The sequence below is a fragment of the Corythoichthys intestinalis genome, chromosome 4 (genome assembly GCF_030265065.1).
Source record: "Corythoichthys intestinalis isolate RoL2023-P3 chromosome 4, ASM3026506v1, whole genome shotgun sequence".
Lineage (NCBI taxonomy): Eukaryota > Metazoa > Chordata > Actinopteri > Syngnathiformes > Syngnathidae > Corythoichthys > Corythoichthys intestinalis.
Genome location: NC_080398.1, coordinates 14,193,618 through 14,209,807, shown reverse-complemented (window position 1 = coordinate 14,209,807; position 16,190 = coordinate 14,193,618). Strand labels below are relative to the sequence as shown.

At 40.9% G+C, this 16,190-nt stretch overlaps 1 protein-coding gene across 2 annotated transcripts; it reads right to left on the bottom strand.

The window, feature by feature from the left end:
• Nucleotides 1-1,944: 1,944 nt before the first annotated feature.
• On the bottom strand, nucleotides 1,945-16,080 carry wu:fe05a04 (zinc finger protein 79). Of its 2 annotated transcripts, none has more exons than XM_057833299.1 (4): nucleotides 15,743-16,080; nucleotides 15,229-15,663; nucleotides 9,990-10,960; nucleotides 1,945-3,882 (listed from the first exon to the last, which is right to left on the bottom strand). In XM_057833299.1, exons 2-4 carry the CDS (start codon nucleotides 15,653-15,655, stop codon nucleotides 3,361-3,363), a joined length of 1,920 nt encoding a protein of 639 aa, XP_057689282.1. In that variant the 5' UTR covers nucleotides 15,656-15,663; nucleotides 15,743-16,080; the 3' UTR covers nucleotides 1,945-3,360. The 2 variants fall into 2 exon arrangements, with proteins under 2 accessions (XP_057689282.1, XP_057689283.1); XM_057833300.1 differs by having other exon boundaries at nucleotides 15,229-15,660.
• Nucleotides 16,081-16,190: the final 110 nt, after the last annotated feature.

Here is a 16,190-nt window from a genome sequence, read left to right as displayed (position 1 = left end):
TATATCCATCTTGTGTCTTATCTTTCCATTCCAACAATAATTTACAGAAAAATATAGCATATTTTATAGATGGTTTGAACTGCGATTAATTGCGATTAATTACAATCAATTTTTAAGCTGTAATTAACTCGATTCAAAATTTTAATCGTTTGACAGTCCTAATCGTGATACTTTGTATCACAAAAGGTTATCGATATGCTCCTGCCAAGAATCGAGATATAGTTTTAAAAAGGTGTCAATGTCTAAGAAAAAAATTGAAAGGAACCAACAAGCTGCTACCAAAATCTTCCACCATCATAGTGTCTCAGTTAACTCTAAGGTAGTGCTGCAATGATTAATCGATTAACTCGAGTATTTGTTTAGAAAAAAATTAATTAAATTTTGTTGCTTCAGGTATTCGTTTAATTAAAGTGGCGTTGTAATAGTGTTTGCATTTTGATTTATTGATGAGGGTGGACACACTACACTCTGGTCTGCCTCATTTCACATGGCTGAATCCAACTGCTCCCTGTTCAGACCAACGAAAGTTTTTGTTTGAGCTCATGTTTTTTTAATGCATTCGTAATTTGGTTCAGAGGTATATTTAACCGTTTTTTGTGGGAATATGTGTCTAAACCATTTGTTAGGAGTATTGTAAAAAAGAAAAAAAACAAAACCAAAAAAAAACAGCATTTTATAGCATTTAAGCTAGCGGACTTTTACTATGTAAGTTAGTCAATTTTTCTTTTGTTGTACATGGATCCCTATTTTTTTTTTTAAATACCGTTTGTGGCTCAGCTCTGGCATTTTAATTTTTCATGTTCCTTATTCGATTACTCGATTATTCGAACTAACTAGTTCATCAATTAATCGACTACTAAAATAATCAATAGCTGCAACCCTACTCTAAGGCAGCATTAACGGTGCACGACGCCGAATCCATTTAGACTGGGAACGTTCGTTCATTCGAAACCAGAGCATTCAGTCATTCTGTCCGATTTTCAGGGCAATTACAGGTCATTTCCTGTTGAGTTCGAGTCACTGCCTATTCATTTGGGTGATATCCAGGTCCCTTCCTGTTCTGTAACTCAAAATAAACAGGAAGTGGCTCGTAAAATACCCCAAAATCAACAGGATGTAACTGAAAATCAACAGGTAAATGACCTTAAATAGCCCAAAATTACCTCATTGCCTAGCATTGGCTGCCACTGACGGCCATAGACGTTCAATCCTTCTGAAGTGGGAGGGATGGCAGCGAATGAACTATTGTTCATTCGCTGCCACCCTCCCAGTTCAAATGGATTAGACGTCTACTAGTGATACACTCATTCCAATTCACAGCAGAAGCTTGTTTTTCTGTTTATTAGTTGTTTGTAGAATATCCTCGAATGATTTCCTGACCAATGTATCGATAATCGTTGGATCGCCATATCGTCAGATCGTTATCGTGAGCTATGTATCGCAAATCGTCTTGTATCGTGAGGTACTAAGAGGTTCCCACTCCTACTGATAATGATCCTGATTATTTGATTCAGGTGTGTTGGAGGAGGGAGACATGGAAAACACCACTGGAAAAGTGGCTTCGAGGTCCGGGTTTAGTGAACCCTGGTCTAGAACATTGGTTCTTAACCTGGGATCGGTCGAACCCCAGGGGTTTGGCGAGTAAGTCTAAGGGGTTCGGCAAAGGTAAAGAAACTCAAAACCCTATTTTCGTACGCTGATTAAATTCAGACAAAGTGGCTTTTTAGACCAGGTTTTGGACTGATTTGCTCCCAATTTACAAGTTTAATCCATTTATTTTAAATGCTAGTCCTCAAACTAATGGCGTGGGGAACTTATTTGCTCAGTGGAAGGTTGACTCGCACTTGACCTGTTTATAAAACATGCTGTCAAAATAAGAATTTCGAATGGGGATTTGCTAAATAATTAGCTTACTAGCTTAGATATATTGGTTTTGAATTTCAAAAAAATGCTTTATTATTTAATTCCGAAGGGTTCAGCGAATACACATGTGACACTTGTAGGTTTCGCTACCTTTAGCAAGGTTAAGAACCACTGGTCTAGAAGGCCAAATGTCATATATAAATCAAAACATAAAAATAATCTTCCCCACAAATAAGGTTCATGTTAATTTATGAAATCAGTGATGAACACCTGGCAACAAATGTTGCTTAAGAAATGTCACATCCAATACCATGAAAATCCCAAACACTATTCCTGAGTAGAGAGTACATAAAATGGACTGATGTTAATGTCAGTAAACCTGCATTTCTGTGTGTTTTTTTTAGGAAGACTATGGTTATAGATCCCCCTGACATACAACAGTCACACTCAGGCCATGTCTACACATAGCAGGGTATTTGGCAAAAAACGTTTTCTATGGTTTGGCCTATCATCCATACGCATACGCATATTTAAACGAGGGTTCTTAAAAACTGTGTCCAAAGTGAAGATGTGCGAATTCTTCGTTTGTGGTGCCATCATGTGGACACTGACAACTGAAGATTTAACTGTGGAAACGTCACTGACTGCGACAAATTTTGTCCCTACGTCACACATGAGCCCAATGTTTACATTTGGAGTAAATTTTGTGCTTTTTTTGGCTTCCGTTTATTTTGAAGAACCCATTTGAGAATGGGGGATTATAGACAATTATTTTTCACCCATTGTTATGAATGTACTAAAAAATGAATGAATGCAGTTGGCTGTGGAACTTTATTTTTTACTACAAACCTGCTGGTGTGGACTTAAGTATGATTTATTTCCCCGACGGAGTAGCACAGCATCCTCGGTTTAAAAAAAAACAAACAAAAAAAAAACTGCTAAGTCTAGACATGGCCTCTTTCAATCCAACATTTATCTAATTTCATCATTCATACAGAAGAGGCCTTTGAAAGGTTTATCATAACTGCCATAATAGAAAGGTTATGCACCCCCAAGTAAAACATCACAATTGTACATCATTTTTCTCCTATTAACATTGATTTTTAAGCGCTATGTCACAACTACCGATCTGCTATCAGGGTTTGTGTAAAAATGTTATTAAACGTAACATTGATGTACACATCGAATATTTCAAGTATAGCAAAATAATAAGAAATCCACTGTATATGTGCTATGTAATTCCACTCACAATGAAAATTTTTTTTTAAATGGAAAAGAAAAACAAAGACTTGTAACGGTACCATTTAGCACTCCCCTATTTTTTTTATAAATAGAAAAAGATAACAAAGGTAGGAATGGTTTTGACAAAAGAACATAAGAAAGCACTCACCTAAACACCACCAGTGTTACCAAGAACCCAAAATATCGTTATATCATCTCTTTCGAGTTTTTGTTTTAGTACATGCAGATCATGACAAGTCAGCCTCCATATGGATTTCAGTCAGCAGAGTGAGGCTCAGTTTTGTTTCTAGATGTTGTTGAGAGATCCATAAGGCAGTCAGCATTCAATTCTTGTCTCGTCGCCTCTCCCGACACGTCAAACTCTCCTGGTTCACTTTTGATCACTGCAGGAAGAACGCCACTCTGAATGGAATTGGATTCTTTCTTAGATAAATCCATCGGTTCACAATCAGCATCCTGGCTATTGGGAGACTGGTGCACTGCTGGGACAGCCTGTGAGAGCGGAAATGTCAAAGTCTCTGTGTTCGCGGTAACAAAGAGAAGGAGATTAGAACCCGGTGGCGGTAGTTTATCTAGGGTTAGCTTCCAGCAGCCATCTGAGTTGGAAGGGTTCTGTGTCCCGAGTTGTAGAACAGCACAATTGGTGGCAGGTGAAGTGGTGGTGTTTTGCGCATTGGTAGGCTCAGGGAGAGCTGGTGCTGGACTGGATGTGTCATTTGAGGAGGGAGCCATCTTAAGATTGCTGTTCTTTGACAAAAGGTGTTTCTTTGCATGAGTCTGGAAAAAAAAAAAAAAAATGTATTGAATATATCAACAAATTTTCCCTTTCTAATGAGAACAACCTGTCAACAGAACCTTTAAGCAGGGTAACTTCGAGAGTAACTTCATCACGTGCAGGCTATCTTCCCAACTAACCGGGACTACGAAAGGTGGATATGTTGGAACCAGGGAGTGTTGCCACGTCAAACCTGGTCGTCTCAGAGTTAGATCTTGCTTAACCCCAGCATTCCAATTAACCACGCTCTATTTAAACAGCATTCCACCGCGGACTCGTCCTCTTGACAATGACAGCGCACCTCAGGGGTAGCCAACGTCGGTTCTCGAGGGCCCCTATCCAGCTTGTTCTCCAAGTCTCCCTCCTCCAACACACCTGACTCAAATAATCAGGATCGTTATCAGGCTTCTGCAGAGCTTACTGATGAGCTCACAGGTGTCAAACCGATTCCAGAAAGGGCCAAGTGGGTGCTGGAGTTTGTTCCAACCGATAACGCGCAGAGTTTAACTAATGAACTTCCTGCTGAAACAAGCAGCACCTGACAAAGTTTAACTGATTACATATGTAAAAGATCTAATTGGTGAAAAGGTTTCCTCTTCATTGGTTGGAAAGCAAACCTGCACCCACTTGGCCCTTTCTGGAATCGGTTTGACACCTGTGGATGAGCTGATCATTTGATTCAGGTGTTTTAAAGGAGGGAGACATGGAAAACAAGCTGGATAAGGGCCCTCGGGGACCGGAGTTGGCTACCCCTGGATACCTGGACAATCGCACGACATTGGCACGCGGATTTTGAGGGGCTCTCTTCGGAGGGCATGGGTTTTTGGAGACCGCCAGAATCCGCTGGCGTACCTGGACGATGTTTTCCATGAAAGACATAGATTTTCAGCTGAGGGAATTCGTTACCTGTGCCAGCTGATAAAGGCGAACGTCTCTGACGTAACCTGCCGAAGTCAGGCCCTCACAATCGAGCAGAATGCGTGCCTGTCCAGTGGCACCACCAGGGGGCGGCCACCCCACTGGCCACCCCGCTTGCCAGTATATCGTTAGATTGTTGTAGCATCAGTTACGCATTTCATCCCATATGAATGCATTTATTTTGTTTTGTGAAATGTACACCTTATGCCTAATATATACATAACACAATAAAACAGAATTGTTGAGGAACTCAAAATGTTGACTGGACAGTTATGGACTTTGCACATGAAATCATTAGTAACATCAAATATTACACAATACACCACAGTATATCAGTAGGCGTGTCTTTAAGTCTTTCTGATAGTTTTCCCCTGACCTTTTTACTGCAATAATATAATGAAAGACCCTGAAATTATGGCTTTTAGTTTTGGTGTGCCACCCCAAAATTTTAAGTGGCCCCATCTGGCCACCCCTATGAAAAATTTCTGGAGGCGCCACGGTGCCTGTCCTTGCGCTATTTTGCCAGCGGACAATATATGTATTCCATCGATGATGCTGAATAATCGAGTAAGAACACTGTATGCCGTGCGATTCGGAAAGTGGTAGGAGTGAGGTATGGAAACGCGTCAAATTTATTGTTGAAAATGCTATACAGCAACCTGTGTCAGCTTCGCTGAATGTAAACGAATGTGGACCTTTACTCGCATACGAGAAATATATTTAACTTTTCCAGCGTTATTTATAGGAGCAGGAACCTCTTGGTACCTCACGATACGATACGATACGATACGCGATACAAAGCTCACGATAACGATGATCTGACGATATGGCGATACATTAGTCAGGAAATCATTTTAGGACATTCGACAAACAACCCAAAAAACTGAAAAACAAGCTTCTGCTGTGAATTAGATAGTTTATCACTAGTAGACGTCCCATCCATTTGAACTGGGAGGGTGGAATGTTCATCCGCTGCCATCCCTCCCACTTCAAACGGATTGAACGTCTATGGCCGTCAGTAGCAGCCAATGCCAGGCAATGAGGTAATTTTGGGCCATTTAAGGTCATTTACCTGTTGATGTTCAGTTACTTCCTGTTGATTTTGGGGTATTTTATGGTCACTTCCTGTTTATTTCGAGTTACAAAACAAAAAGTGACCTGGGAATCACCCAAATGAATAAGCAGTAAGTCAAACTCAAGAAGAAATGACCTGTAAATTCCCTAAAATGAACTGCAAGTGACCTGTAAATGCCCTGAAAATCGGACAGAATGACTGAATGCTCTGGTTTCGAATGAACGAACGTTCCCACTCTAAATGGATTGGGCGTCATGCACCGTCAATGCAGCCTAGAGGTTAACAGAGACACTCTTATGGGGGAAGATTTTGGTAGCAACTTGTTGGTTCCTTTTTATTTTTTGACATTGACACCTTTTTTAAATTATCTCGATTCTTAGCAGGAGCAATTGGATAACCTTTTGGGACACAAAGTATCACGATATACTACCAGTTATCTCGTTGTGTAAATGCATTTATAATAATCATAAAAATATGTAAACTATTTAAACATTGAGAAAACTTGCGTTTTTTTCTGCCAACTCGAAGAGATTAAAATAAATGTGAAATCCACTATCCGCCTGATAGAGCAGACACACAAATATAAAAGATATGTTTATTGAATATGCATCTTATAGTCTTTTTTAACAGTGAGAATTTCTTACAAAACACGGGCTTTAATTTATTATCATTATGCACAGGCATCGTCACAGATGTGATCACACAAAACACAACCACGCATCGCATCCCCGCATTTCCTTCTCCTGAGTCCTCACAAATATAACATAAAATTTCAAGGGGGTTTCTGGCTTGGGCCTGCAAATCAAGTTAATTGATCAGGCTTGGGACGGATTTTTTTGGCCCGATCTAATCTTTACTCTGAAGATGTTCAAAGGACTCATATACTCATACAGTCAATGGGACTAAACATACAATCATCCTGCCTCATGTGGTGAGGCACATACGATAAATTATTTCTTACAGTAAATGTACCAAATCTTATTTTATTGTCCTGACAGCAGGCTGTATTTGTTTTCATGGACATAAGTAAACTGGCATATTTACGCATTCACGCGGTCTGTAATTTGCCGCCAACAGACCTGTCATGCCCTATTTGCTGAAGCGGTGTTGACTTTTGTGGTGAGGATTTTAATTCCTCATAACACCGCATGATTATCGCGCATTCCTCCTCCGTTAAGTAATGTGCCCGTGCCATCGTCACAAGTAGTGTTTGACTTTGGTCTCCGCCCCCTTTTACATGAATGCGCAGTAACTCTGACTGGGTTGACACAGGTTTGACTAATCAACCTCATAATCAGCGTTGTAGTACCGATTGACCACAAACTACGTAACCAGGTTTTGTCAGCTCCGGTTACCCGCTGGTAGGCAGGATTACTTCTGGGGAGGTTGAACTCCGTTCGTAGTATAGGCCACAGGGCTCTCGGTAACATTCAGCATGTTTGAACATTCAGGTATGCCTACAAGTGTCAGCCTACAACCCCTGCCCTTCAAATATATCACTACCGCAGGTGTCTTTGAGCTTTTTTATTTGGTCTTTGTATAATAAATAATGCAAGATGAAACAGACAGCTGGCTGCGAGTGTGACACAGCACCATAGGAACCCCCAAAGGCAAGATATGATATGACCTGCTACAACTTTGCTAAGGACTCACTGAATTTCCTACCAGAATTGTGGTAATATAAAATGTGGCTCAAAAAGATAGCATTGTCGTTTGCTACACTGTTGATGGGAGCATCCATTTTCCACACCGTAACAAGTAGGCTAGAGGGAGTTGACTGACATTTAGCACAGTCAGTGGACATATCAACACATTGGAAACCAAACCTGAAGGTCTAGCCTTACCTTTACTCATTTTGAACCCTTACTAGATCTGTACGCTATATCGTTTGAACATGTCAACACATGTCCCTTTTATATAGAGAAATCTTCATCATTCACAGAGGAACACTTTTAAGCATGGATTAAACTGTATTATATCAATACAATGTGGTCAAGGTGAACCAACCACAGTCTTCCCAACAGAGGTATTCAAGTCATCTGGTGAAAATTCTTCTGGATTGCATATAGCAATATATATTGCGAACCCCCATAAAGTCACAATGTCATTTTTTTCCAATGTCATTGAGCCCTAACCCTTACATAGATTTAACTTTTTTTTCTTCATGCAAATTTGGCAGGTTTTTTTTAGCAATATTCTTTTCTTTGGTCCAATCAATCGATTTAATAATCTTGACTCCCAATTTACAGTCCATTTAATAAAAATTGGTTTCAACCTGACTGCATTCCTCATTGGTTTGGCATGGCAATGATCCAAGTACAGTGGGGCAAATAGGTATTTAGTCAACCACTAATTGTGCAAGTTCTCCCACTTGAAAATATTAGAGAGGCCTGTAATTGTCAACATGGGTAAACCTCAACCATGAAAGAATGTGGGAAAAAAAACTGAAAAGCACATTGTTTGATTTTTAAAGAATTTATTTGCAAATCATGGTGGAAAATAAGTATTTGGTCAATACCAAAAGTTCATCTCAATACTTAGTTATGTACCCTTTGTTAGCAATAATGGAGGCCAAACGTTTTCTGTAACTCTTCACAAGCTTTTCACACACTGCTCCTGGTCTGTTGGCCCATTCCTCCATGCAGATCTCCTCTAGATAAGTGATGTTTTGGGGCTGTCATTGGGCAACACGGACTTTCAATTCCCTCCACAGATTTTCTATTTGGTTGAGATCTGGAGACTGGCTGGGCCACTCCAGGACCTTGAAATGCTTCTTACGAAGCCACTCCTTTGTTGCCCTGGCTTTGTGTTTGGGATCATTGTCATGCTGAAAGACCCAGCCACGTCTCATCTTCAATACCGTTGCTGATGGAAGGAGATTTTCACACAAAATCTCTCGATACATGGCCCCATTCATTCTTTGCTTTACACAGATCAGTCGTCCTGGTCCCTTTGCAGAAAAACAGCCCCAAAGCATGATGTTTCCACAACCGTTCTTCACAGTGGGTATGGTGTTCTTCGGATGCAATTCAGTATTCTTTCTCCTCCAAACACGAGAACCTGTGTTTCCACCAAAAAGTTCTATTTTGGTTTCATCTGACCATAACAAATTCCCCAGACCTCTTCTGGATCATCCCAAATGCTCTCTAGCGGACCGCAGACGGGCCTGGATGTGTACTAGCTTCAGCAGGGGGACACGTCTGGCAGTGCAGGATTTGAGTCCCTGGTGGCGCATTGTGTTACTGATAGTAGCTTTTGTTACTGTGGTCCCAGCTCTCTGTAGGTCATTCACTAGGTCCCCCCGTGTGGTTCTGGGATTTTTGCTCACCATTGAGATCTTGCATGAAGCCCCAGATCGAGGGAGATTATCAGTTGTCTTGTATGTCTTTCATTTTCTAATAATTGCTCCCACAGTTGATTTCTTTACACCAGGTGTTTTACCTATTGCAGATTACGTCTTCCCAGCCTGGTGCAGGTCTACAATTTTGTCTCTGGTGTCCTTCAACAGCTCTTTGGTCTTGGCCATAGCGGAGTTTGGAGTGTGACTGACTGAGATTGTGGACAGGTGTCTTTTATACTGATGAGTTAAAACAGGTGCCATTAATACAGGTAATGAGTGGAGCCTCGTTAGACCTAGTTGGACCTCGTTAGAAGAAGTTAGACACAAACCTCTTTGACAGCCAGAAATCTTGCTTGTTTGTAGGTGACCAAATACTTGTTTTCCACTCTAATTTGGAAATAAATTATTTAAAAATCAAACAATGTGATTTTCAGTTTTTTTTTTTTTCCACATTCTGTCTCTCATGGTTGAGGTTTACCCATGTTGACAATTACAGGCCTCTCTAATCTTTTCAAGCAGGAGAACTTGCACAATTGGTGGTTGATTAAATAACTTTTTGCCCCAACGTATCTGAATTTGTGTAAGGATTTGTGTAGGCGAGTTAAAACTTTGTTAATGGTCAATGTGGGATGCTACTGAAGGGTCAACAATTAGGGTATTTGGTGTAGTGCATTCAGCGTATACTTAGATAACCAAATGTGACTTTAGAAAAAGGTCAATTGTTCGATGAACAATCTGTGAGGCGGAAAGAAGTTGTAGTGGTCATCAACACTTACCGCAGGTTTGGCGGGCTGGGGTGTTTTTCCACACGTTTTCATGTGGCTTTCATAATTCTGCTGATGGGGAAAGCCCAGTCCACAGCTCTGACAGAGGCAGGGAGAGTTGCCGGCATGGCCGCCCATGTGGGACATGAGCAACAAGGCAGATCGGAACCCTTTACCGCACTCAGCACATTTAAGGACCCTCTGGTGAGCCCCGCCGTGTTTCTTTAGCTCCTCGGTGGTGCCGAAGCGGAGGCCGCACTCAAGACATCGGATCTCGTCCCCTTTGATGTCACAGTTGCCCCAGCAGCCAGTTTCCTCCTTGTGTCGGAGGAAGTCATTCCGACAGGAAAATTCTCTCAGGCACGCCTCGCAATGTATGCGCCATGGTTCGCACTTGTGCTGGCGATACAGCTTGGCTAGGCGGAAGTGACAGCGGCAGCTTACGCATGTGTAAGGCAACAGGCCGAGATGGGAGAAGCTGTGTTTGAGGAGCAAGTCCTTAGTACCGAAGGTGTCCGGGCAATCTGTGCATTTGAAGACCCGGTGGCACGCCTTTCTCTGATGGCGCCTGAGGGATCTGGCTTGGGTGAAATGGCGACCACATTTTTCACAGACCAGCTCCGGCATCGTTCTGTGCAGCTCCACGTGATGCTCGCAGGCCTTCAGGGTGGTGAACACGCGTTTGCACAAGTCACATTCGTAGAACTTGTCCTCCAAGTGTTTGGAAAGCAGGTGGTGCTCAAGAGATTCATGCGAGGCGAATGACACCAGGCAGATGCGACAGTGTGGACGCTCCGCTTTACTCTGGCCGTGCGTGCGCAGGTGGGCACGGTAGTTATGGATCTGTGAAAAGCGCTTGCCACATTCTGCACAGCAATACGGACGAGCACCCGTGTGCAGGTTCATGTGGTCCTGTAATTTAAAGTTAGAGGGCAGCCGCAAACCGCACACACTGCAGACATGGTCCCCAGAATTTGTCGGCTCTGTAAAGAGGACAAGGACAGTTGAGATGTGAGATTGTGCCGTTCTTGTCTTCTGTAAGACAATAAAAATGATCATTTTGCCTTGGCTAACTTTGTTGTGAGGAGGGGGGGGGTTAAAATATATATATTTTTTTAGGGCTGTCAAACGATTAGAATTTTTAATCAAATTAATCACAACTTAAAAATTAATCGTAATTAATCGCAATTCAAACCATCTATAAAATATGCCATATTTTTCTGTAAATTATTGTTGGAATGGAAAGATAAGACACAAGACTGATATATACATTCAACATACTGTACATAAGTACTGTAATGTTGTTTATTATAACAATAAATCAACAAGATGGCATTAACATTAAATTAAAGCGATCCATGGATAGAAAGACTAGTAGTTCTTAGAAGATAAATATTCGTACAAATTTTATATTAAAACCCCTCTTAATGTTTTCGTTTTAATAAAATTTGCAAAATTTTCTATCAAAAAATAAACTAGTAGCTCACCATTGTTGATGTCAATAATTACACAATGCTCTTGGTGCTGAAACCCATAAAATCAGTCGCACCCAAGCGCCAGCAGAGGGCGACAAAACACCAAAAAACACAAGTCACAAGTGGACATGACACTGTGCTGTCATTTTAATCTGAACGGGGCATGTGCATTAATTGCGTCAAATATTTTAACGTGATTAATTTTTTAAATTAATTACCGCCCGTTATCGCGATAATTTTGACAGACCTAATTTTTTTATGTACATAGTAATGTTGTGTGAGCAACATATGAGGTTATGTTGATCATACAACATAATTATGTACATTTTTTTTTTAATGTCGCGAGCTACCCACACTGGCGTTGCGATGGGCGTAATGGGCACCCCCGACTTAGCACCACAGACCAACCAGCTTTGTGTTACCCACATAAGATGATATGATTCAAAATTAGCCATATTAGGATACAAAATGTTTTTACAACAGCTTTTTTTTTTAGAGAGTATGATAAAAAGAGAAAAAAATACTAGGGTTGTCCCGATCACGTGATTGTAAATTGGGCCGATCGCGCCATTTTTCAGAGGATCGGAATCTGGTGAAAAGGATCGGGTTTGTAATTTTAAAATATATAAATGTGTTTTTCTGCTTCATGCTCGTACAGCGACACAGCCTCTCACCTTCCTTCCTACTAAGCAGTGCGTCAAACTGTCCAGCTTGCATTTGGTACTCAAAGTTAACAATGATGGACAGGTTTGTAACTTTGATCTTGCCAGAGAAGCGTGGCAGCGCTACGATCAAAGGCACACATGTGTCAATCATCGTTAAACTTGCATACGTGTGCAGTGGCAACTCATTGTGTAAGTGAGAGGCTGTTCACAGCAGCGTGAGCGTCAGAGCATAAGTGGATTTGAGTGGACTCACTTAATGAAGAATTTAAGAAAGACAAGCATTTTTCCACGTTACTGTTGTTTAAAAATAATTCACATTATGAAGGTGGCAAGGTGGGCGTGGGCAAGTATAAAAAAAAAATAAAAAAATGTTTTTCGGTATCGGATCAGGACTTTGTATCGGCAGATTCTCAAAATCAGGTGACTCTGACTCAGATGCAAAAGTATGCGATCAGACAGCCCTAAAAATACCTCAAATAGGGGAATCCCTGAATCTAAAATGGTTATCTTACCATTTTATTTATATGAAATCCAAGTGTTATTTCAAAGATTGCCTGTTAGCTCAAGTAATTAAAAGTTTTATCATGGTGACAGATTGGGCCTAGAGTAGGTAAACTATCCATTAAATGAACCAGCAACAGGTACTGTTCAATTTAGGGATGTCCTGATTTTTGCACCTGAGTCTTGAATCCGAGTCATATGATTTTGAGAATCTGCCGATAGAGTCCCCCGATCGGATACCGCTTCTCTTTGACGCTCACCCTGCACAGACTAACTTACACAATTAATGAATTGCCACAGCACACTTCAGACCACATTTGCGCCTTTAATTATGGAGCTGCTGGGGCGTCTCGGACCAGATCAAAGCTACAAACCTGCCATTCATTGCTAACTTTAAGTACCAAACGGCAGCTGCACTGGTGACCAAGAAAAACAGTTTGGTCGCACTGCCTCGCTGGAGGGAGGGTGAGAGTCGGTACGAGCATTAGGCAGAAAAACAAATATATTTTTTCTATTAAAAACCTGATCATTTTCACCCGATTCCGATCCTCTGAAAAATGGCGCGATCGGCCCGATTTCCAGTCATGTGATCGGATCGGGACATGTCTTGTTCAATGGCGTACCGCATGCAGGCTATTTTTAGAGCGTGACGTTGCATCGTAAAGCGGAATTAAAGCCGAAGTGGGACATTATAGACCCGCCCTCGCATAGACCCAACGTAATTTATGCTACTTTTCTCCGGTAATCTTTCAAAAACGAACATGCCGATCATGCATTGCTTTTTTGGAACTTGTAGAAACGACTATAGACATTACGACACATGAAGGATGTTTTCTTCATACGTTTCCGTAAACCAAAAACTCGGGAGGAAAAAATGTGAAGACCGAATCAACTTGCGCGGACTTTTAACACCAGCTCGGTGAATCCATTCACATTTCATATGCAGTAAACATTATGTTGGGTTGGCATAGTTTTTCAGAGGACAAAGAGGTAAGCCATTTTTATTATTTTTAACTTATTTTTTTAGCGTAACGTTGTGCCGTACTGCTTCTGACAATGAATGACCTGCAAAGAATTACAATGGTATCTGACTGCCACTGTCACCGTTTCTGTTATACATATAAAAAAAAAAACTTTAGTAAGGGGGAAGTGTAAATAAATTATAGAATTAAGATGTGTTATCAATGAAAAAATTAAAAGTGTTCGTTGGCTGTCACTGAGTAGCATTTGCGATCGCTACACAAAGCTAACTAAATTACCCCCAAGAACGGTAAGAGACGTAGGACAACCAGAGGATATATAAGAAAGACAGGGCTGATGGTAAAGGATAGCTTGTTGTAACAGGAGAATGTAATTGTCAGTCGCGTCGATAAAAAAGCTAAAGCTATGCTTAGGTCGGCTCATTTTTTTCATCTTTTTCAGCCTTCGACACTAAAGCCATCTCTTTACCTGAACATTTTTATGTTCTTCCACATCTTTGCCAGTCAATTTGGCACCAGGCACATCATTTTTGGAGAGAATTGATAGCTTTAGCTCTGTAAACATCTCCTTCGTACACAATTTCCATTCATTTCCTATTAGGGACAAACGGTGGCTTGTCCCTACTTAGCAACAGTAGCTAATGTCATGAATATTAATGAGCGGAAGTGACGTGTTGCTTGCGGTACGCCATTACAGTATTTGTGCCCACCTACAAATTAACAATTTCAGGGGGAACTCAGTGTGTTATTCTTTGCCAAAACTTGGCTGTTACAGTCTTTATATCATTTTGCATGCACCGTACAAATTTTGTTAAAAGTACCATTTCATGGAATCTTGATGGAATAAAGTATTACCATATTGGCCCGAATATAAGACGGTATTTTTTGCATCGAAATAAGAATGAAAAAGAGGGGGTCGTCTTATATTCGCGGTCTAGACGTCATACCCATTCACGATGCTAGATGGCGCCAGATATCATTGAAGCGGTGTTGTCATGACAGATCTCAGCTACTCTCAAGTTTAACCAGTTTGCATTATTTTATTGCAATGTTTTTCCTTATTCAGATTTCAAGACTACAGTTACAGTTAGATGAAGTTGAAGAAGTCAGAATTTGATGGTTAATGCATATTGCAATTTTGCTGTTTTATCACAATAAAATAATTTACATTTCAAAAACCAGAAGCCATTCATTTACGAATGTGAGTGCACTTTAGTTTACATATTTAAATGTTCAGGTGTTAAGATCTGAATGAGGCAAAATAACATGCTTTTTCTCTCAAATATATTGTTATACTCATTTGTTTCAGATGTGCTGTAATTATTTTCTGTATAAAAATTAATTTGGTGTTCAAAAAGTCTTTTTTCAAACTTGAGTCTTGAAAAAGAGGGGATCGTCTTATAATTAGGGCCGTCTTATATTCGGGCCAATAAGGTATAAGTGCGTGAAGAGTTTTACATTGTTGCATCTATAGGATGTTAACGTCAATTGATAAGGAATTTTCATTAGTCACAGCAGGGCTGTGTCTTGTACCCCCATATAAGGAGCAAGGGCACATTAAAGTAGACATTCAGTTATCAGTTTTGCAGTTAAAAGTAAGGTTTCCAAACCATTTTGTGGTCAGCCATACCATTGTCAAGTTCATCCGGATCCTCGTCATCATCCTCATCATCATCCTCTTCTTCATTTTGGAAGCAGTTCACCGAAACATCACTGTCTTCAGAGTCGCTCTCCGACGGTAGCCGTTTTAACACCGGCTGTTTCTTCGGGGAGCTCGCCATACCACCGATCTGCTGTCCACTCGGCGATGGCTCGAGCATGGTTGATGCACTGGTCTGGATCACTGGTGAGGCAGGGGGCTGTGGACCTTTGAGCTGGCTGGGTGACTGCCCTTTGACTACCTGGCTTCCTTTGTGTGGGTCAGGTTTCGTCAAAACAGGAGAATGGCAAGGTGATAGAGAGTCATCACATGATGTGGAGAGGCTCTCCTGAGGCTGGAGGATGTCGGGAAAGCCCAGCTCTGTCAGCTGGATATCAATTGTGTACTGTACGGACATTGTGCCTGCTGACGGATGGAGCAAAGTAACAAGTAGATTCCTTAATTAATTTAAGGAATAGTTCGCTTTTTATACTTTCATACATACCAAACTATCAAATAGGATGACGGGTGTTAAATCCTTCGAACGTGCCCTTTCCTCCGCATTTGATTTGTTAAAAACATAATGGGAATTTCAGAAGCACTCCTCTTCTTCAGGGTATGCCGCTCACCTGGGAAGGAATAGTCGTTGCTTTCATCTGTTCTCGGTCCTAGTGGTGCATATAGTTAGCATTCCTGTTTAACAGCGAAACAAAATAGCCAAAATGCCTCCGTGTATATACTAAACCCAGGAATTTTAACGAAGGCAATTACGGTGAGGAATCAAGTGACTTCCCGAGTCGGAAGCATTGAAAACAAATGGGCTTCACAAAGGCAGGAAGTAGCAGTGGGTACAACAGCGCATCTAGTGTTCCGGAGAGGTATTACATGTCTTTATTGCCTTCAGAGGGCGCTAAAACGTAGTTTGTAAAAAAAAAAAAAAAAAAAAAAAACAC

Excerpts from the sequence above, each read along its gene's own strand:
- wu:fe05a04 (XM_057833299.1), bottom strand. The coding sequence starts at position 15,655 with ATGTCCGTACAGTACACAATTGATATCCAGCTGACAGAGCTGGGCTTT. Across the intron at positions 10,961-15,228 it reads TCCGGATGAACTTGACAATG|AGCCGACAAATTCTGGGGAC; the intron begins GTATGGCTGACC and ends TCCTCTTTACAG. Across the intron at positions 3,883-9,989 it reads CCCAGCCCGCCAAACCTGCG|ACTCATGCAAAGAAACACCT; the intron begins GTAAGTGTTGAT and ends TTTTTTTTCCAG.